The sequence below is a fragment of the Triticum aestivum genome, chromosome 5D, assembly GCF_018294505.1.
Source record: "Triticum aestivum cultivar Chinese Spring chromosome 5D, IWGSC CS RefSeq v2.1, whole genome shotgun sequence".
In the NCBI taxonomy this organism is placed as follows: domain Eukaryota; kingdom Viridiplantae; phylum Streptophyta; class Magnoliopsida; order Poales; family Poaceae; genus Triticum; species Triticum aestivum.
In genome coordinates, this window is record NC_057808.1 from 554,305,692 (window position 1) to 554,329,138 (window position 23,447).

The 23,447-nt window shown below is 43.6% G+C and overlaps 2 protein-coding genes across 2 annotated transcripts; both read right to left on the bottom strand.

Annotated features, from left to right (window-relative positions):
* Nucleotides 1-3,502: 3,502 nt before the first annotated feature.
* Nucleotides 3,503-4,656, bottom strand: LOC123126181 (glycine-rich cell wall structural protein 2). The gene has a single exon (XM_044546562.1). It carries the CDS (start codon nucleotides 4,625-4,627, stop codon nucleotides 3,746-3,748), a length of 882 nt encoding a protein of 293 aa, XP_044402497.1. The 5' UTR covers nucleotides 4,628-4,656; the 3' UTR covers nucleotides 3,503-3,745.
* A 13,848-nt stretch (nucleotides 4,657-18,504) lies between these two features.
* LOC123126182 (uncharacterized) lies at nucleotides 18,505-21,197 on the bottom strand. Its single transcript, XM_044546563.1, has 5 exons — nucleotides 20,737-21,197; nucleotides 20,174-20,663; nucleotides 19,405-19,466; nucleotides 19,078-19,300; nucleotides 18,505-18,995 (listed from the first exon to the last, which is right to left on the bottom strand). Exons 1-5 carry the CDS (start codon nucleotides 21,085-21,087, stop codon nucleotides 18,505-18,507), a joined length of 1,617 nt encoding a protein of 538 aa, XP_044402498.1. The 5' UTR covers nucleotides 21,088-21,197.
* Between the last annotated feature and the right edge of the window lie 2,250 nt (nucleotides 21,198-23,447).

The window sequence follows — 23,447 nt, forward strand, 5'->3', positions numbered from 1 at the left end:
GTGATAAAATTGGCAATCTAGGTATATGCGCATGACTTGTAAACTGAAACGGAGGGAGTAGCTAGGACCTGCTACGCTCTCTAAGGTAAAATACCATAAAACAAAATAGCCCCTGACTCTCCATTATGAAAAATAGAGATTATCCTGTCTCCAATTCGTGCGCTTCGCACAATGTTGCTTCCAAATAGCTCCCTATGATTATTCATAACTTTTTTCCATTTTTTTGATTGTGATGTCTTCATCAGTTTGAGAAATCTTGTATGAACGGCGGTGAACCCTAGGCAGACTTGGCCGTAAGGTAATAACATCAAGGCGACCTTTCGAAAACATCATATGAGGCACTCGATATTTCCTGCATTCCAGCACAAGCCATGCTAAATTCACGGAAAAATCCGGTATGACCTTTGCTAAAAAGGACATATCGAGCGCCTGAAATTTGCCGGAACGAAATTTAATCAACACTCCGGCAAAACATAGGCCACTCGGAGGTGTTTCTGCAAACATAGGCCACTTGGGCAAGCATGTATCCTTCATTTTCCAAATATTCATGTGTGACAGCACTACTAGTACACAACACTACATATCACATGTCTATATCACCATCATATTTGAGCAACACTAGATATACATGTTTACTCACTATAGACGATGGCTATCGAGGATGCGGGTGCCGTCGGTGATCTTCTGGGTGTCGTCGACCGGCTCGTCAGTGATATATCCCGCGCCACACATGAGCATTTATATAGAAAATTTCAAACTTGGTATGCTCATTGCATTTAGTGGTTTAATTTTGACGAGCGTAACATTTCTTTTTTTTGCGAAACCATTTCATTTCATTAGGTCTCTCTCTCTCTCAAAATTCACTAGGCATCAACTACATCCAAACCTATGAACAAAATTAGTAAACTTTTGAAACTTTCTATACCTAAATTAGTACTAAATGTTTTTTTATAACGAAACTACTAACATTTTCTATAACAACACTATACCTCAACATTCATAGTACTTTCTGTAAACGAAACTACTAAAAATTTCTATAACAACATAATACCTAAAAAATTGTCTAACATCTCTATAGCATAGAGGAGAGGTGGGAGGACGTAGGAGTGAGGAGGAGGAGGGAGGAGAGAGGCGGAGGAGGAGGATGGAGGAGGAGGAAGGAGTAGGGTGGGTGGAGGAGAGGGAGGAGGGCGGTGGGAGGAGGGCTACCGGAGGAGGAATGAGGGCGCGGTCGAAGGAGGGTCGCGGCATACCGACGAAGGAGGAGGGAGGACGGTGGTGGCAATGCGGTGGCGACGGCTGGAGGGAGAGAGAGTGAGGCAATGAGGAGTGAGGGGAGGGAGAAGGTCGGGCGCGGGGAGTTGGATAAGGTGGCTTTAGCAGTAGCATAGGTCCTAGGCGGGTACTACTGCTAAGCCCAATAGCAGTAGCGCAGGTCAGCTCCAGCGCTGCTGTTAAGTGGGGCCCACCTGCTGGCACAGTGCACACACATAGTAATATCGGTGGGCAGTAGGCACGCGCCACTGCTATAGTTTAGCAATAGCATGGGATTTGCAGGCCGCGCTGCTACTACAGGTAGCCCCGGTAGGGTGGCATTGGGACAACTTAGCAGTAGCGCTGCCCGATTGTCCCGCTCTACTTCTACACTACTACCTGTAGCGCTGGTTGTTACCCGCGCTACTACTAGTAGTAGAAGCGCTGTCTAATGTAGCAGCACTACTGCTAGATTCTTTCTATAAGGTATCTCCCAGTAGTGGCAGGCGAGGTCGATGAGTGTCGGCGCCTGGCCAACCCACGGAAACGTCATCGACCAGGCTCTAGTGACGTGGTCCGCCTCCGGTTGTACTGTCGCCGGCTGGGCAGGCCCACTGCGGACAAGGCTCCTCCTTCGCGTCGCACTCCATCTGCTCGAGGTACTCACCCTCGTGGCTTTCTTCGGCTAGCCTTTGCTGGCGCCATTGCTCGAGGTAGGCCTGCTCCTGCTCCAGCGTCGCCCCCAACCAGACCGGTGGTGCACTGACCCACTCGCGCAACATCCCGGTCCATCAGTAGCGCTAGATGGGCTCAATAGGGGTCGGCGCCGGCTCGGCCTTGATAGGGGACGGCAGCTTCAATGGTGGCACGACGCAGTCGACGGCCGCGGAGAGCGCCATGGCCTCCATCATGCGCGCCTGGTACGCCTCCTCCTCCTCCTCCTCCTCCTTGTGTTGCTCCTCCTCCTCGCTTTCACGGAGGATTGCTGCCAACGCCGCCTGGTAGGCGACCTCCGCCTCCTGGTCCTCGTCCCGCATGACGAGGGCCGACAGCGGGGATCCATGTCGCACGTCATGGATGCCGCGCCTCCTGGCCTCCTCATGCTCGAACGCAAACCACTGCTCCTAAGCGGGAGAATCGAACGCGTAGGTGGGGTCGCGGTGTTGCTCCGACATTAGCAGTTGCCGCCAGCGTCGAAACTCCTCTGCATGCGCCCGCGCCGACCGCTGCGCCGCCGGCGCTGGGATCCTCTCTGGATCCAAGTGCCAGTCGTGTGGCAGCGTCACGTCGGGGTAGGGGAGGGGGACGCGGTGCTCCTAGTGCACCAGGAGAAGTGGCACTTGCCCTTGCCCTTGCCGGAGAAGAAGCCCATCGCGGTGGCTTGGGTTTGTTGCCGAGGGGTGAGCAAAGTGGGGTGGCGAGATGGGGACGGGGACGTCTAGAAGCGGATGAGGACCGGCCCCCCACCGCATGCTCGGATTGAAAAAGGCCGACCACCGTCACCGACGCGTGGGACCACGGTGGGCGGTCGTCATTAATAAAGACTCTGGTAGTTAGACAGCCGCCAGATGGGGATGCGGCGGATACCGAGAGGACGTGCTTCGCATCCGCGCCGATGCATTTCAACCACAAATTTGGGCTGCAAATTTGTGCCGCAAATAGGTCTGCGCGGATGCCAAGCGAACGCGTTTTGAGAATGCGTCGACGCGTTGGGCCAGCATATTTGTCTGCGGCGACCCAAACAAACGGCGGCAGACTTGCGTTGGAGTTGCTCTCAGTGTTGGTATCGTGGGTGGCCTCTCCAAATACGATTATTGTTAAGTCCGTGTATGCTTTCCTTATTCTCCTTTTTGCCATGAAATTATGAATTTGATTTTTCTTTTCGAGGTACGCAAATTGCGTACCATATAACAGAAAGCAGTGAACAATTTACAAGAAATGTGGTAAGCCGAACAAATTAGGCTACCAGCTAGCCATCACACACCCACCTTCAATTACATGTTACTATCTCATAAATGTTTGGAAACACCTAGCTCCAGTCTTTCTCCAAGTGTGTACCTCGTCGAGAATGAGATTAACTAACTGGAGGATATTGCGTGTTGCGCCATATTTCTAAACACTCTCACATTTCGTTGCTTCAACAAGCTCCAAGCAATGAAAATGACTAGAGAATCAAAGCTCTTTCTGGTAGCCTTCGGCAATCCTTTGCGCGGTCTTGGGTCAAAACTCAAAAAGACACTGGAAGGCGGAATCAATCAATTTGACTATTGAAATAGAGAAAATTACAAAGGAGGTACTCCTTCACATTATTATTAATACGTCTATTGGCACAAGCCCGCCTGAACAGTTGTAGGACTTAAATGCTAATTCACGAAATGCTATTTTGTCCCCTTAGTGCATGCCACATGTCCTTTGATTGAAATACTAGTAAAATGATGGAAATTAAAATACATGTGAAGGTCCCGTTCTTGCTTGTTCAATAAAGGGTAGTTTAGTTGTATCCTCCACTACCTGATCCGGATCCACTACCTCCACCGCTGCCAGTTCCGCCATTCTGGCTCTCACCGGTGCCGCCACCCATGCCACCGCCCATTCCCGTGGCATATCCATCGCCATAAGAGCCAGTGCTACCGGTCTGACCGGCGCCAGACCCAGCACCAGATCCAACCCCAACGCTAGGACCTTCAGCGCCACCTCCAATTGCGCCACCACCGTTGCCGCTTCCTCCTCCATTTGCAAAGCCTCCAGAAGTGTCGTCGCTGCCGGCCTGTCCAGCGCCAGCGCCGGCACCACCTCCATTTCCGTTGTTACCGCCTCCACCACCGTTACCACTACCGCCAGCATCAGAGTAGCTAGTACCATCGCCACCGGCAGCAGGAGCCGGTGCCTTTGACACGCCACTCTCACCATATCCCTTGCCAAGGCCATCTCCGGCTCCGGTTCCGCTAGATCCGTTTGCACCGCCACCTCCGCCGCCGCCTCCACCCTTACCATCAGCACTAGCATAACCATCACCGCTAGGGGCCGATGCGGAGCCAGTCGCGCCGCTGCCAGTGCCGAAGCCGGATCCGGAACCAGACCCGGATCCACCCTTTGATCCTCCGCCACCACCAGCTCCTCCTCCTCCACCAAATCCCTTGGCGAAGTTCCACTTCTTACCCCAATCTCCGCCGCTCTCACTATATCCTAAGCCTCCACCTGACCCAGAACCTGCACCATATCCACTCCCACCATTCGCACCGCCTCCCCCTCCACCTCCTCCACCACCACCCGAAGCACTGGAGGAGCTAGCTAGCATCCTTGCTGCATCGGCGAACCCAATGCTCACAAGGACAACAAAGCCAAGAGCTGCAAGCTTAGTGCTAGTGGCCATTGTGAGTGAGGCTCGGCTGAGTGAGACTAGTTGGGTGCTGAGAGTAGGGAGGGTTGGGTGATTATATATAGTGGTGGAGACCGTGCGTGGGGCGGTATCTTACGGATCCGATCTAGCGCTTTTGGTTGTGCATTGAGTGGGTTATTCGATGAGAAGTTTCCTATGATCAGTGTGGCAGTAGTACAGTTGACTCTATATATCGATCTAGATCGATTAGCCGCTTGCAAGACAGCATATAGCAATTGCTATTCACCAAATCTCTCTCTCTCTCTCTCTCTCTCTCTCTCTCTCTCTCTCCTCCAGTCGATAATTTATTGATGCAGATCGACTAGTACTAAAGTAAGAGTATGTAAGAGAAGGCCTAGTTAATTAGAAAGAGATTCCCCTGGCCTGACATAGACAGATTAATTATATCTGCTGGATGCTCTAGACATGTGAAAGAACGTGTAAGTCGATCGTCGGATCCTTTGACATTGGCGTTTCCTCGTAACTGTTGGATGCTCTACTCGATCGCCAAGTGAAGTTAATCTTCTTCCTGGCAAACGACGAAGCAGAGGGTTCAACGCGTCGCCGGTGCCCTCAACTTTGACCAAGCAACGCACCCCAGTTCAACTCAGTGATCTTCAGGCTATCTTGTGACAGTTATGGCGACGCAAACAACGAGAGATGCACGTAGATCGGTCAAAATGACAGTGCCCAAGTAGGAGTAGGATCGATCGAGCTCGATAGATTCGATTCTCCAGCTGCATGATAAGAGAAGAGTGGCTAGCGAGCTAGCTTGCCATGTTCACTGTCGGCTGGGATCCCATCTTAATTTAGTTAATGGTTTGATTATTAGGATGAACAATACTCGATCGCGCGCGTTTCGTAGGTCTGACTTCCGAAATTAATGCACATGCTGCTCTCCAAAAGTCCAAATACACGTAAGCCTTTGAACAGGTCTCCACTACGACAGTACGACTAACGTGTACTATCAATTTGGCCCTGGGGCGGCGACTCCAAATTCATTTGGCCTAGTTTGAGAGCACGGTATCTTTCAAGAGTTCTTTTTACTGTACATCAAGTCAATATTTGGCAGTTCGTTTTGGTAAACGTAAAAGGTCAAGACCTCTTTTTACCCCGCAAAAAAAAGGTCAAGACCTCTTTTTAAAAATACTGCGAAAATAATATAATGCTCGAGTTACTACGCTTTGTAAAACCGTGGTGTTTCTTGACGCTAAACACATCAAAGTTTGAAGTATGGTGTCTCAAAAAACAATGCTATAATTGAAACCTCCAAATGCACTTAAGTGACAAATGCAGTCAATGTATGCTTTCTTGATTACCAAAAGCTTAGCTTTGCTTATACACACATTTGGAGGTTGGAGCTTCCTTTAAAGCTGAAGGTTTAGAATATTAACCAGGGATAACATGCTGCAGAGGGGCTTGCACGGGAATGATTTGTGTGAGTTTTGTGGAGACCATGAGACTATGGAGTTCATATTCTTTGCTTGTCCTCTAGCTAAATATATATTTGTTTGGGATGTTGCTAGTGTGGCTTTTGGTGTCACGGAAACACCAGAAAATATGCTTGATATGTTCCAAAACTGGTTTAGTTCCTTTCTTGCACATGGTAGATAGGTTTTTATGATTGATGTGGCTCCTATCCTTTGGGGCCATAATAGAAGACATGAAATAAATCTTGCTTTCAAGGAATTTGTCCTCGTGATCCCACTAATGTGGTTTATTTTGCGTGTAATTTCATTCATTTTTGGGTGATGACCAAGAAAGGGGGGCTCGAAGGCTGCTGCAACAGGGGGCAAAGAAAATGACTAAAGTGGCACAAAAAATCTACGGACATCCACGTGCCTGGGTCCCTATGACTAGGAGGCTGGGCAATGTAGTTGGTGTCACTGTTGGGTTGTTCTGTGAGCATACTACAGCGTATTAAACATGTCTTGTCCGCTCGCGGGTTTGGAGTTTTAGTTTTAGAGCAATTTTGCGGTACCCTAGCTAGCACTACAAAAGAGGAGCCGGAGTACCAACTAACTCTAGCTATCAACAAAAAAAATGCAATCAATGATTTTCTAGGGTAATTTTGACTTTTTATTTCTATATCTATGTTTATCTGAGAGTGGCGTTTTGGCACATGGGAGCGCGCCCTTCTGATTTTTAAAATGTGTTTTAAACATATTTTGAAATGTCAAAAATTTCCAAGAAAAAAAAGGCACGTATATCTTGATATTGTACATGCTCACAAAGTCGTTTCGCGAAAAAACAACAACTTATGTGTTGCGTGTGAAAAAGACAAAATCCGGTGTTAAAAAATGCTTTTCACAAGACATCTTTTTCTTTTTTTACGCAAGCCACAAAACATGTCGGTTTTCTCCGAAAGTTGATGTGCACACATATAATGTCGAGATGTAAGCGCCAAATTTTTGTTTGCAATTTTTTCACACTTTGAAATATTTTTTCCGCATGCAGGAGCGCACGCTCCCGTGAGCACCAACGAATTTCCGTATCTATACCTAATAATAAAGAGGTTATTGCTTCTGACAGTACGTCACTGAAATTGATCCCAAAATTGTAAAATATTATCCGCCGATGTCACCTATAAGTGATAAAAAAATTCACACAGGAGAGTCCATCGCCTGGGCCAGCCCATGCAGTAGAACCTCCTATATCGCACTCTGCGCGCTGGCAGAATAACAGCGCGCCCGTTTGGGCCGGGCCATGTCTAGGCGGCCTATTTTTATTTTCATTTTTTGCTTTCTTTTTCCGTCTTCATTTTTTTCTACTTTACATAAGTTGGGACTTCAAAAAAAGTTTCGAAAAATAATGAAAATGCGAATTTTGAAGTAAAATATTTAATAACTCATAAACTTTTGTGGATTCAGAAAATGTTCGCGATTTTAAAAACTGTTCACATATTCAAAAAATGTTCGCAATTTTGAAAACAAATGTTGAGTAAATCAAAAAATGTTCATGATTTTTACAAAAAGTCCGTGTATTAAAAAATATAAATGAAATTGAACAAAGATTCCTCAATTCAGAAAATGTTCATGAATTGAAAAATATCCTAAAAATTAAAAAAATGTTAGTACTTACAAAGTAGTTTATTTATCCATAAAATGTTTGCCGGTTCAAAAAATGGTCATGCATTTCAGAAAATGTTTGTTAAATCAAAATAATGTTCGTGAATTTCAGAAAATGTTTCACCAATTTCCCAAAAAATGTTCGTATATTCTAGAAATGTTTGCCTATTCAACAAAATGTTTTACAAAATTTTCACACTTGTTTATGCAAATAGTATAAAATGTGCATGAATTCAAAAAATGTTGATGATTTTACTAAATGATTGAAAATCTGTAAAATATTCATGATTTGAGATACATTCATGAGTTTCAGAAAATGTTCAAGATTTTCAAAAAAAAATACGGTTTCACAAAAATGAGAGTGATATTATATCTCGATGATGCAGCAAAATGTTCAGAATTTTGAAAAAAAAAATGTTGAGGAAATAAACAAATGTTTATGATTTTTTTTAAATTTTGTATTCAAAAATGTTAGTGAAATTGAACAAAATTAGCCAATTCCAAAAATGTTCATCAATTGAAAAATATCCTAAAATGCAAAAACTGTTCTTGACTTACAAAATAGTTTATTGATTCATAAAATGTTCGCTGATTCAAAAAATGATGATGCATTTCAAGAAATGTGTTAAATCAAAAAAATGTTCGTGAATTTCAATAATTGTTTCACCATTTTCCAAAAAAATGTTTGTCGATCCTAGAAATGTTTGCCTATTCAAGAAAATGTTTTTAAAAATTTCTAAAAAATTTAAAAGAATGTTTGCACATAGTATAAAATGTTCAAAAAGAGTCCATGATTTTAGAAAATGATTGAAAATCTGTAAAATGTTCACGATTTCAGATATGTTCACGAGTTTAAAAAATGTTCATGGTTTTCAAAAATTGTTCATGATTTTACGAAAACGAGAGTAATATTATATTTCGATGATGCAACACAATGTGGTCATAGCCATTGTAGATTAAGATTTTTTTTCTCACATTTCAATGCACAGACCGTTTTGCTAGTTGCTAACAATGGGTACTGTTGACTTTGTCCTTTCCTTGAAATCAAAAGCACCATTCAGGGCCTGTTCTGAACCTCTCCCAACTCCCCAACTCCGAAGATTCAGCTTCTCAGCCTAGCTTCTCACTCCATCCAGCGATCCTGGTTTGTTCTGCAGCCGAATCAGCTTTTCTCTCGCAACTTTGGGCTCGCAGCGGTTGTTGGGCTGTCTTGCTTCATATTGGGCCAGCTTGGAGGCAAGCTAGCAGCCCAAGAAGGCACGAAAGACCTTTCTCTGTTGAAGGGACAAGCACGAGCCTGTTTTGACGAAGAAAGAAGGGAGGAGAGAGGCTAAACGAAATGTTTTCCTTCACTTGGTGGTGGCATACCTTGTAATTTCAGTGCACTCTGTGTTTCACAGGATTTCGTGGAGCACCGTTTTCTTAGCTTCTCTAACCCCACCAAAATAACACTACGACCCATCACAACTACTTGAAGCTAGCTTCTCACATCTAAGACGTTCGCCTCAGCTTTACGGGCCTGTTTGGGACTGCTCCGCTTCATCAAAATCAGTTTCAGTCCACCAAATTCAATTTAGAGCAGTTTTGTACATAAGTTTTAGCACTACCAAAGAGAATGTTTGGCTTCCATCTAGCTCCGGCTTCAAGAATGAGAAATTTGGTGCGAAAGATCTATTTGATTGGATGAGAGGGGAGAAACGAAGGGGTGTCCACTTACTGGTGGCAGTGATGGGTAATTTTCCCCCAACTCCAGCTTCTAGAGTTTTTTGAAGCACCCCCTGAAGAGCCTCATAAAAAACTAAGAGTTCTACCCCAACTTCTATTTCTTTGCGGAGAGGCATATCATGGAGCTACCTCGTTTGACTTGTATTTTCTGGAGGGGAGCTAAATTTTAAGGAGCAGAGCAGTCCCAAACAGGCTCTACATATGGAGTTTACGAACCGCGGAGCTGGAGGACTTCAGAATAGGCCCTTAGCTCGGATTCCCTGAATCCCGTAGACAGTGTCGACGCTCTTCTCCCTTGATTGATCAGGCACAGGACACAATGCCTGACCAGCCACAGTCCTAGTCGTAGCAAGTCTGCCCCAAGCACTGATGCGTGGAATACCATTCAGTGCCTTCAGGAAGAATGCGTAATCCAGGAGCAGGTCACCGCTCATCTCAAAGACGCTCGAGGAATCCTCAAAAGACGTTGCAAAGATCGCCTTTAGGCATCCTGAATCCTCTACTAGCTGACCATGGTGCTTCAACAGATGCATCTGCACGTTAAAGTTCCCAGCTATGTTCTTGTGCGAAACATACACAAGTATAATGATGATGCCAAGCCCAAGACTGAAGGAAATATGCCCTAGAGGCAATAATAAAGTTATTATTTATTTCCTTATTCTCATGATAAATGTTTATTATTCATGCTAGAATTGTATTAACCGGAAACGTAAGACATGTGTGAATACATAGACAAACAGAGTGTCACTAGTATGCCTCTACTTGACTAGCTCGTTGATCAAAGATGGTTATGTTTCCTAGCCATAGACATGAGTTGTCATTTGATTAACGGGATCACATCATTAGGAGAATGATGTGATTGACTTGACCCATTCCGTTAGCTTAGCACTTGATCGTTTAGTATGTTGCTATTGCTTTCTTCATGACTTATACATGTTCCTATGACTATGAGATTATGCAACTCCCGTTTACCGGAGGAACACTTTGTGTGCTACCAAATGCCACAGCGTAACTGGGTGATTATAAAGGTGCTCTACAGGTGTCTCCGAAGGTACTTGTTGGGTTGGCGTATTTCGAGATTAGGATTTGTCACTCCGATTGTCGGAGAGGTATCTCTGGGCCCACTCGGTAATGCACATCACTATAAGCCTTGCAAGCATTGCAACTAATGAGTTAGTTGCGGGATGATGTATTACAGAACGAGTAAAGAGACTTGCCGGTAACGAGATTGAACTAGGTATTGAGATACCGACGATCGAATCTCGGGCAAGTGACATCCCGATGACAAAGGGAACAACGTATGTTGTTATGCGGTCTGACCGATAAAGATCTTCGTAGAATATGTGGGAGCCAATATGAGCATCCAGGTTCCGCTATTGGTTATTGACCGGAGACGTGTGTCAGTCATGTCTACATAGTTCTCGAACCTGTAGGGTCCGCACGCTTAAAGTTCGATGACGGTTATATTATGAGTTTATGAGTTCTGATGTACCGAAGGTTTTTTGGAGTCCCGGATGTGATCACGGACATGACGAGGAGTCTCGAAATGGTCGAGACATAAAGATTGATATATTGGAAGCCTATATTTGGATATCGGAAGTATTCCGGGTGAAATCGGGATTTTACCGGAGTACCGGGGGTTACCGAACCCCCCCCCCCCCGGGGGGGGGCTTAATGGGCCTACATGGGCCTTAGTGGAAATAGAGGGCAGCAAGGGGAGTGTGGGGCGCGCCCCCCAAGGCCCAAACCGAATTGGTTTAGGGCAAGGGGGGCAGCCCCCTCTTTCCTTCTCCTCTCCCTTTCCTTCCCCTCTCCTACTCCTAGTGGGAGTAGGACTCCCCCTTGGCGCGCCTCTCCCTGGCCAGCCGCATCCTCCCCTTGCTCCTTTATATACGGGGGCAGGGGGCACCCCATAGACACAACAATTGATCTCTTGATCTCTTAGCTGTGTGCAGTGCCCCCCTCCACCATAATCCACCTCGATAATATCGTAGCGGTGCTTAGGCGAAGCCCTGCATCGGTAGAACATCATCATCGTCACCACGCCGTCGTGCTGACGGAACTCTCCCTCAAAGCTCGGCTGGATCGGAGTTCGAGGGACGTCATCGAGCTGAACGTGTGCTGAACTCGGAGGTGCCGTGCGTTCGGTACTTGATCGGTCAGATCGTGAAGACGTACGACTACATCAACCGCGTTATGCTAACGCTTCCGCTTTCGGTCTACGAGGGTACATGGACAACACTCTCCGCTCTCGTTGCTATGCATCACTATGATCTTGCGTGTGTGTAGGAAATTTTTTGAAATTACTACGTTTCCCAATAGTGGCATCAAAGCCAGGTTTTATGCGTAGATGTTATATGCACGAGTAGAACACAAATGAGTTGTGGGCGATACAAGTCATACTGCTTACCAGCATGTCATACTTTGGTTCGGCGGTATTGTTGGATGAAGCGGCCCGGACCGATATTACGCGTACACTTACGCGAGACTGGTTCTACCGACGTGCTTTGCACACAGGTGGCTGGCGGGTGTCAGTTTCTCCAACTTTAGTTGAACCGAGTGTGGCTACGCCCGGTCCTTGAGAAGGTTAAAACAGCACTAACTTGACGAACTATCGTTGTGGTTTTGATGCGTAGGTAAGAACGGTTCTTTCTCAGCCCATAGCAGCCACGTAAAACTTGCAACAACAAAGTAGAGGACGTCTAACTTGTTTTTGCAGGGCATGTTGTGATGTGATATGGTCAAGGCATGATGCTAAATTTTATTGTATGAGATGATCATGTTTTGTAACCGAGTTATCGGCAACTGGCAGGAGCCATATGGTTGTCGCTTTATTGTATGCAATGCAATCGCCCTGTAATGCTTTACTTTATCACTAAGCGGTAGCGATAGTCGTAGAAGCATAAGTTGGCGAGACGACTATGATGCTACGATGGAGATCAAGGTGTCGCGCCGGTGACGATGGTGATCATGACGGTGCTTCGGAGATGGAGATCACAAGCACAAGATGGCCATATCATATCACTTATATTGATTGCATGTGATGTTTATCTTTTATGCATCTTATCTTGCTTTGATTGACGGTAGCATTATAAGATGATCTCTCACTAAATTTCAAGGTATAAGTGTTCTCCCTGAGTATGCACCGTTGCGAAAGTTCTTCGTGCTGAGACACCACGTGATGATCGGGTGTGATAGGCTCTACGTTCAAATACAACGGATGCAAAACAGTTGCACACACGGAATACTCAGGTTAAACTTGACGAGCCTAGCATATGCAGATATGGCCTCGGAACACTGAGACCGAAAGGTCGAGCGTGAATCATATAGTAGATATGATCAACATAGTGATGTTCACCATTGAAACTACTCCATCTCACGTGATGATCGGACATGGTTTAGTTGATTTGGATCACGTGATCACTTAGATGATTAGAGGGATGTCTATCTAAGTGGGAGTTCTTAAGTAATATGATTAATTGAACTTTAATTTATCATCAACTTAGTCTTGATAGTATTTTGCAAATAATGTTATAGATCAATAGCCCGCGGTGTTGCTTCCCTATGTTTTATATGTGTTCCTAGAGAAAAGTAAGTTGAAAGATGATTGTAGCAATGATGCGGACTGGGTCCGTGATCTGAGGTTTATCCTCATTGCTGCACAGAAGAATTATGTCCTTGATGCACCGCTAAGTGACAGACCTATTGCAGGAGCAGATGCAGACATTATGAACGTTTGGCTAGCTCAATAGGATGACTACTTGATAGTTTAGTGCACCATGCTTAACGGCTTAGAACCGGGACTTCAAAGACGTTTTGAAAGTCATGGACCATATGAGATGTTCCAGGAGTTGAAGTTAATATTTCAAGCAAATACCCGAGTTGAGAGATATGAAGTCTCCAACAAGTTCTATAGCTAAAAGATCGAGGAGAATAGCTCAAGCAGTGAGCATGTGCTCAGATTGTCTGGGTACTACAATCGCTTGAATCAAGTGAGAGTTAATCTTCCAGATAAGATAGTGATCGACAGAATTCTCTAGTCACTATCACCAGGTTAGTAGAACTTCGTGATGAACTATAATATGCAAGGGATAACGGAAACGATTCCCAAGCTCTTCGTGATGTTGAAATCGACGAAGGTAGAAATTAAGAAAAACATCAAGTGTTGATGGTTGACAAGACCACTAAAAGGGCAAAGGGAAGAAGGGAAACTTCAAGAAGAACGGCAAGCAAGTTGCTACTCAAGTGAAGAAGCCCAAGTCTGGTCCTAAACCTGAGACTAAGTGCTTCTACTACAAAGGGACTGGAAACGGAACTGCCCCAAGTATTTGGCGGATAAGAAGGATGGAAAAGTGAACAAAGGTATATTGGATATACATGTTATTGATGTGTACTTTACTAGTGTTTATAGCAACCCCTCGGCATTTGATACTGGTTCAGTTACTAAGAGTAATAACTCGAAATGGGAGTTGCAGAATAAACAGAAACTAGTTAAGGGCGAGGTGACAATGTGTGTTGGAAGTAGTTCCAAGATTGATATGATCATCATCGCACACTCCCTATACTTTCGGGATTAGTGTTGAACCTAAATAAGTGTTATTTGGTGTTTGCGTTGAGCATGAATATGATTTGATCATATTTGTTGCAATACGGTTATTCATTTAAATTGGAGAATAATTGTTGTTCTGTTTACATGAATAAAACCTTCTATGGTCATACACCCAATAAAATGGTTTGTTGGATATCGATCGTAGTAATACACATATTCATAATATTGAAGCCAAAAGATGCAAAGTTAATAATGATAGTGCAACTTATTTGTGGCACTGCCGTTTAGGTCATATTGGTATAAAGCGCATGAAGAAACTCCATGCTGATGGGATTTTGGAATCACTTGATTATGAATCACTTGATGCTTGCGAACCATGCCTTATGGGCAAGATGACTAAGACTCCGTTCTCCGGAACAATGGAGCGAGCAACTGACTTATTGGAAATAATACATATTGATGTATGCGATCCGATGAGTGTTGAGGCTCGCGGCGGGTATCGTTATTTTCTGACCTTCACAGATGATTTGAGCAGACATGGGTATATCTACTTAATGAAACATAAGTCTGAAACATTTGAAAATTTCATCTAATTTCAGACTGAAGTGGAAAATCATCGTAACAAGAAAATGAAGTTTCTACGATCTGATCGTGGAGGAGAATATTTGAGTTACGATTTTGGTCTTCATTTGAAACAATGCGGAATAGTTTCGCAACTCACGCCACCTGGAACACCACAGCGTAATGGTGTGTCCGAACATCGTAACCGTACTTTATTGGATATAGTGCAATCTATGATGTTTCTTACCGATTTACCACTATCATTTTGGGGTTATGCATTAGAGACAGCTGCATTCACGTTAAATAGGGCACCATCTAAATCCGTTGAGACGACACCATATGAATTGTGGTTTGGCAAGAAACCACAGTTGTCGTTTCTTAAAGTTTGGAGTTGCGATGCTTGTGTGAAAAAGTTTCATCCTGATAAGCTCAAACCCAAATCGGAGAAATGTGTCTTCATAGGATACCCAAAGGAGACAGTTGGGTACACCTTCTATCACATATCCGAAGGCAAGACATTCGTTGCTAAGAATGGATCCTTTCTAGAGAAGGAGTTTCTCTCGAAAGAAGTGAGTGGGAGGAAAGTAGAACTTGATGAGGTAACTGTACCTGCTCCCTTATTGGAAAGTAGTTCATCACAGAAATCTGTTCCTGTGACTCCTACACCAATTAGTGAGGAAGCTAATGATGATGATCATGTAACTTCAGATCAAGTTACTACCGAACCTCGTAGGTTAACCAGAGTGAGATCCGCACCAGAGTGGTACGGTAATCCTGTTCTGGAGGTCACGTTACTTGACCATGATGAACCTACGAACTATGAGGAAGCGATGATGAGCCCAGATTCCACAAAATGGCTTGAGACCATGAAATCTGAGATGCGATCCATGTATGAGAACAAAGTATGGACTTTGATTGACTTGCCCAATGATTGGCGAGCCATTAAGATTAAATGGATCTTCAAGAGGAAGACGGACGCTGATAGTAGGGTTACTATCTACAAAGCTAGAATTGTCGCAAAAGGTTTTCGACAAGTTCAAGGTGTTGACTACGATGAGAGTTTCTCACTCATATCTATGCTCAAGTCTTTCCGAATCATGTTAACAATTGCCGCATTTTATGAAATCTGGCAAATGGATAAACAAAACTGCATTCCTTAATGAATTTATTAAAGAAAGAGTTGTATATGATGCAACCAGAAGGTTTTGTCAATCCTAAAAGTGCTAACAAAATATGCAAGCTCCAGCGATCCATCTATGGATTGGTGCAAGCATCTCGGAGTTGGAATATACGCTTTGATAAGTTGATCAAAGCATATAGTTTTATACAGACTTGCGGTGAAGCCTGTATTTACAAGAAGGTGAGTGGGAGCACTACAGCATTTCTGATAAGTATATGTGTATGACATATTGTTGATCGAAAATAATGTAGAATTATTCTGCAAAGCATAAAGGAGTGTTTGAAAGGAGTTTTTCAAAGAAAGACCTCGATGAAGCTGCTAACATATTGAGCATCAAGATCTATAGAGATAGATCAAGACGCTTGATAAGTTTTTTCAATGAGTACATACCTTGACAAGATTTTGAAATAGTTCAAAATGGAACAGTCAAAGAAAGAGTTCTTGCCTGTGTTACAAGGTGTGAAATTGAGTAAGACTCAAAGCCCGACCACGGCAGAAGATAGAAAGAGAATGAAAGTCATTCCCTATGCCTCAACCATAGGTTCTATAAAGTATGTCATGCTGTGTACCAGATCTGTTGTATACCCTACACTGATTTTAGCAAGGAAGTACAATAGTAATTTAGGAGTAGATCACTGGACAGCGGTCAAAATTATCCTTAGTGGAATAAGGATATGTTTCTCGATTATGGAGGTGACAAAAGGTTCGTCGTAAAGGGTTACGTCGATGCAAGTTTTGACATTGATCCAGATGACTCTAAGTCTCAATCTGGATACATATTGAAAATAGGAGCAATTAGCTAGAGTAGCTCCGTGCAGAGCATTGTTGACATAGAAATTTGCAAAATACATACGAATCTGAATGTGGCAAACCCGTTGACTAAACTTCTCTCACAAGCAAAACATGATCACACCTTAGTACTTTTTGGGTGTTAATCACATAGCGATGTGAATTAGATTATTGACTCTAGTAAACCCTTTGGGTGTTGGTCACATGACGATGTGAACTATGGGTGTTAATCACATGGTGATGTGAACTATTGGTGTTAAATCACATGGCGATGTGAACTAGATTATTGACTCTAGTGCAAGTGGCAGACTGAAGAAAATATGCCCTAGAGGCAATAATAAAGTTATTATTTATTTCCTTATTCTCATGATAAATGTTTATTATTCATGCTAAAATTGTATTAACCGGAAACGTAATACATGTGTGAATACATAGACAAACAGAGTGTCACTAGTATGCCTCTACTTGACTAGCTCGTTGATCAAAGATGGTTATGTTTCCTAGCCATAAACATGAGCTGTCATTTGATTAACCGGATCACATCATTAGGAGAATGATGTGATTGACTTGACTCATTCCGTTAGCTTAGCACTTGATCGTTTAGTATGTTGCTATTGCTTTCTTCATGACTTATACATGTTCCTATGACTATGAGATTATGCAACTCCCGTTTACCCGAGGAACACTTTGTGTGCTACCAAACGTCACAACGTAACTGGGTGATTATAAAGGTGCTCTACGCTTTTGTTTGGATAGCGGTGATTAGCGTTAGGATTATAGAAAATGAGTTTTTAGCTGATTTTTAGGAAACCTCGTTTATGTTATGTTTTGTAAATAATGTGTTTATAAAAAGTTGCGTTTGGATAGGAAAACAGAAAAACTGGTCAGTCATGTACCTTGTTTTGATACCCTCTAGTGGGTTGTTTCCTTTTCTCCTCCCGTGACTCACTCTCACTTTCCCCAAATCAGCCACAATGGCGTCTTCCAAGTCTGTCTTCCTGCTGGTCCCCTCCGATTCCTCCTCCGCTCGCTGACACCGGTACTCCCCTGCTCTCGGCCGTGGATGAATCCGCGCGAGGACGCCGGCTAGTGCGCGCCTCCGGCCACGCCGGTTGCTGCTGGACTCCCCGACGCCGCTGCCCGCCTCCCCTCCCCTGGACGGCTAGGTCGCTAAGGCCTACTGTGCTTCGTCGGCCGTCAGCCAGCTCTATCCGTCGAGCAATGCTGCTTCAGCTCAACGCACATGCCTGCCTCCCTAGAATGCCGGCGGTGCAGGCTGCACTGTAACCAGCCCGTTTTACCACTAGATCTGTGGGGCGCCGGTGGCAGCAGGCAGCTGTAGCCCCCGCTCCCTGACCAGCATGACCATGAGTAATAGCGGATGCAGAGGACAAGCTCGAGGACGGCGATTCAGAGGAGCAGGTATGTTTGATTTTTCTTTTTGCAAACTCTGTATTTAACATGGTCTACCATGCACTTGCCGAGAGGAGCTATAATTATCTTTCTTTCATGGTCTGTATCATGTACTTGCCGACAGAAAAATACTTCATAAGTAACAGGCCTTAATAATTAGCTACATATACTGGAATTTGTATAATGGAACTTTGGAGGAGAGTGCTACTGTAGAAAGCAAAGTTAGAACGGGCAAGGTTCATGGTCTTTCTAAAAACAAGAAGTTTCAGGTGCGTTTGTAGCAGTGAAAGCTGACAAGCTTTGCACTTGGTACATTGTAGAATCTGGTGCGTAGGTAGGACGCGAACACTCTTATGTTACATAAGAACACACCCATTTGAAGTAGTTTATTTGTTGCTTCATTTGCTGAATAGATTGGTGAAAAATAACATTTCATCATGTAGCCGTAGATAGAGAGAGGGAGAGAGAGAGTTCATAAGCCTATAAAAGAATGGGGAGTTCATGAACATATAAAGAAATTTAAAGTTCTAACAATAATTATTCAAATACATCTCTAATTAAAGATGGAAATCAAATATTACGGTGTTTAATCATCTTGTTGTTGTCGGTTCACACGTCGTTGATGATTAGTCCACAATTGTTGAGCGATGCCAGCACGAACTCTCTCACCAGCAACTCGATCATCTTCTCTTGCTTGCCCACGAACTTGTTGATCACCATGGTCAACATTTTCTTGTGTTTCCCCATGCTCGTAAAGCTCAAACAACTCATCAGGCTCATTAACCTTCCTTATGAAGTTGTGGATGATGCGACAAGCCATAACAATTTTAACTTGGGTTCTATATGGATAAGGAATTCCTCCTTTCCTACTTAGAATTGGAAAACGAGCTTTCAGAACACCAAAGGTTCGTTCCACAATGTTCTGCAGCTGTGCATGCACATGGTTGAACAAATCCTTCTCACCAGTATATCTCCGATTACATCCACGAAAAGAAGCAATATGATAGCGATCTCCGCAATATGGGGCAATAAATTTTGGAGTATTTGCATAGCCTGAATCAACAAGATAAAACTTGCCTGCACATGAGGTTTCATAGCACAGTCAGAATTTTTATTTATATTATAGATACACAAATAATTAATATATTTATAATTTTACCTTCAGGAACAACCAAACCCCCACTAGTAACAGCCCATCGTAGAACAGCTTGATCCGATGCAGAACCCTCCCATCCAGCAGCGACATAAGAGAATGTCATGTCAAATGACACTGCTGCCATTACATTTTGAGACGGATAATGATGCCTATTTCTGTAAGGAGTTTGCTTATCAAGCCTGATTTTCGCCTCAATGTGTGTCCCGTCAATTGCTCCTAGACAGTTCTGGTGGGATTTTTTTAGTCAAATAAGGATGTTCACATGTTGTGGACATTGTACTTATGAAAATCATATGTAAAAGGAGTATCTTCTTCAAATAGAAATTATACCTTGAAATATGGGTAGAACCTTGCGTCACCCAATATTTTGGATGGGACTTGATTGCTTGGATCTGTTATGCAAACATCACGCAAACCATTTATGGCGTCTAAAACTTTGTTGAAGTGTCGGCTGATTGGTTCGCCAGAATGCTGATATCTATCTTGCATGACACGGTTTCTAACATTGTGACCAATTGTATGTAAAAACATGAGTAGTTGTTCGTCCACTGTCATTCGATTTGTATCCTTAAGTAACTTTCTCTCGCACAAAGCATCCCGCAACAAGAAGAATGTGTGCTTCTCAAGATGAATTAGTTCATAAAATCTAACTGGATGTCCCTCTAACAACTCTATTGTTTTCTGAGCACCAGTTAATATAGAGGTGTTACGAGTTGTTTTGAATAACCTTGTAAACAACACATCACGAAACAAGGACACTGCAGAAATGTTGTTAATAAGCACTTGCTCAGAGTCAGAAAGTTCATCATCTGGCACATCCAAGCTGTTCATAGTTCCCTGCACAATATACACTATTGATATCATCTCAGGATATTTGTTTAAAATATATCAGTGCTGAACCATCAAATGAACAATATAAAATTGAAAAAGAATGTTCATTATTTCACACAAGCTGATAAAACATACTGGAAATTGTTTTCTGAATCTACGACAAGACTGAAATAAAATACTATGGTCAATGGTGTAAAATTCTAAGGATCAAGAATCCAAAGCTTCCGCGTCTCATCATCCATCTCAATGAATATGGCCCGTTTATCACCATCTGTAAATGCCTTGACCGCTTTTAGTTTCTCTTTGGGATCTAGATTACTCATACTCTTTAATATTGCCATACATGATTTAACCGAGTAAGCTTCATTTTGTTGTGCTACTGTTTTCTTCGCTTCAGCAATGCTAAGTGATGCATCTGCAAGGCGGTCAATTGCTGATATGGCATCGTCGGCTGTCCGTTTTTGCCCTCTTCCAGTTTCTTTTGATCCACTTCCAGTGGACTTCTTTTTTTCTTGCTCAATGGTAGTTGACTTCTTCATGAAGACACCAGGGGAAATATCGTTTTCATCAGAATCAATCTCATGAACTTCAACATCCATATTGAGATCAATCTGTGAAGATTTGCTTGTATATGCAGCATCTTTTCCTTTGCTAGATACAGCACCAGCTCCAGATGCTGTTGAAGTAGCACATATGGCTTGAAGATCTACCCAACTAGGCCACACCTTATCTCGATATTCCTGTAGTGACTTATCCTTCTGCAAGTTGTTTAGTTTTTGGTTAATACTATGATATGAGAACTTCATATGGATTCTACTCGCAAATCCTTACCTTAATCAGTTCCTCCCAAATTTCTTCTGAAGCTTTTATCATTTTATCATCATCGTCCCAACCAAATCCCGTGAGTTTTAGAAGTCTGTCCATGGTACTGTAGCAACTCCTGTAGTACTTATGACGATTTTTCAGTTGTTGTAATTCAAGTTTCTCTACCCTTGAATCGTTGAATTGTCCTAAGATATCACGCCATGCTTTCTTTGTGTAACCTGTTCCTTCTTTTCCTCCCTGTAGACTTTGATCTTTCAATATATTGAGTAGTATTTTGTCCTCTGAAGATTTCCATACATGGCGCTTAGCTTTATCTGTGTTTTCCTTCCTAATTATTTTGTCCTTCTCATCATCCATATTTTTCTACAGGGAGATACAAGAAGAAATAATGCAAGATGAGTCATTTTGTTCATTACGATAAATCTACGAAGTGGAAGAAAATGAGCATGCCACTAATATTTCGATCTTTTGAGGGGTAATCCCGTGGTCGTTGTACACAAATGGGAGTCTAGGAATGAACTAATCTTTTGTTCAAAGTGTGACTGGACACTTCAATTTTTGTCGCATGTTCGCCTAATGGGATGTTCCCTGACCAGTTACTTTGCTGGGTTGCAGCCAAGATCTCAAGCATGAAGTTCATTTACTATAAAGCTGGGCTAGGTTTCCCCACTTATTGCCGTCAACTTCACATTGGACATCACAAGGTATTCTGATCTTCATTTGCTTACTTCATAGCTCTTACCATACACTATATAATATGGATAGATATGATTGATACTTATGCAAAATTATCCTTATACTGTGATTTAAACTGTATCCTTCTCATGAAAAACTAACTACTGCACTTGGATATATATACTGATTGACAATATTATTGTGGTTCGGTGTTCGATTATTTTAATATGTATGGTGCATTTATAGAGCACCCTGATTCTCGTATGTACCATAAATTCATATTTAGGAATTACCAGGTTATTGGATCTTGTATAATCTAGGAATTGCCTAAATAAAATTATCAGGGGTTGTATGGAAAATAGGGTTCGCTGCCAATAGAATTAATTCAATGAACAGTAGCACAAACGTATTTACAAAAACAATTCGTACTGCAGAATTTTGTAACTCTAGATAGTTTATCTTACCGTGTAGGATGGGTGAAGCCACGAATCCCGATTGAAGATCGGAAGATGATGATGATAACAAGAGCTCGATGGAGATGTGCAGTCCTATTGAAGATGGCCAAGTTCAGATCCAAAGGCGATGTATTCCATCCAGTGCCTGTGGCCGGGGATCGCAGCCAGCCTGTGCGATCTGTGTGTAGAACGCACCATGCGGCCAACAAAATCCTGTTATATAGGCAATGGAAAAAGGCGGGAGGTGAGTCGCAGAAAGAAAAATTGGCGCCAATGTGGTTGTTCAGGAAAGGGCGGAGGCGGAGATGGACAGTTGCGATCTGTATTTGTTAATCGTGTTTGTGGAAAAATGACTAATACTCGTTTTCCCACAAACCTGGAATTTTGGGCTTTTGTGAAACGAGTTTCCTATATGCATGGGTTAGTTGGAGGAGCCAAACAAGATTTTGTACGGTTAGGCCGTTTTCCTGGCTTATGGAGATCTCGATCTGTATGTTCCCCTTATCCAAACAACGCCTACAGGTGTCTCCGAAGGTACTTGTTGGGTTGGCGTATTTCGAGATTAGGAATAGTCACTTCGATTGTCGGAGAGATATCTCTGGGCCCACTCCGTAATGCACATCACTATAAGCCTTGCAAGCATTGCAACTAATGAGTTAGTTGCGGGATGATGTATTACAAAACGAGTAAAGAGACTTGCCGGTAACGAGATTGAACTAGGTATTGAGATACCGACGATCGAATCTCGGGCAAGTAACATACCGATGACAAAGGAAACAACGTATGTTGTTATGCGGTCTGACCGATAAAGATCTTCGTAGAATATGTGGGAGCCAATATGAGCATCCAGGTTCCGCTATTGGTTATTGACCGAAGACGTGTCTCGGTCATGTCTACATAGTTCTCGAACCCGTAGGGTCCGCACGCTTAAAGTTCAATGACGGTTATATTATGAGTTTATGAGTTTTGATGTACCGAAGGTTGTTCGGAGTCCCAGATGTGATCACGGACATGACGAGGAGTCTCGAAATGGTCGAGACATAAAGATTGATATATTGGAAGCCTGTATTTGGATATCGGAAGTGTTCCGGGTGAAATCGGGATTTTACCGGAGTACCGGGGTTACCGGAACCCCTCGGGGGCTTAATGGGCCTACATGGGCCTTAGTGGAAATAGAGGGCAGCAAGGGGAGTGTGGGGCCCGCCCCCAAGGCCCAAACCGAATTGGTTTAGGGCAAGGGGGGCCGGCCCCCTCTTTCCTTCTCCTCCTCTCCCTTTCCTTCCCCCCTCTCCTACTCCTACTAGGAATAGGAGGAGTCCTACTCCTAGTGGGAGTAGGACTCCCCCTTGGCGCGCCTCTCCCTGGCCGGCCGCCTCCTCCCCTTGCTCCTTTATATACGGGGGCAGGGGGCACCCCATAGACACAACAATTGATCTCTTGATCTCTTAGCCATGTGCGGTGCCCCCCTCCACGATAATCCACCTCGATAATATCGTAGCGGTGCTTAGGCGAAGCCCTGCGTCGGTAGAACATCATCATCGTCACCACGCCGTCGTGCTGACGGAACTCTCCCTCAAAGCTCGGCTG

Coding starts and splice junctions, on each gene's coding strand:
- LOC123126181 (XM_044546562.1), bottom strand. CDS start 4,627: ATGGCCACTAGCACTAAGCTTGCAGCTCTTGGCTTTGTTGTCCTTGTG.
- LOC123126182 (XM_044546563.1), bottom strand. CDS start 21,087: ATGGATGATGAGAAGGACAAAATAATTAGGAAGGAAAACACAGATAAA. Junction 19,467..20,173: donor GGTCAAGGCATTTACAGATG/GTGATAAACGGG, acceptor TTTGCATAACAG/ATCCAAGCAATCAAGTCCCA. Junction 18,996..19,077: donor GGGTTTGGTTGTTCCTGAAG/GTAAAATTATAA, acceptor CCTCATGTGCAG/GCAAGTTTTATCTTGTTGAT.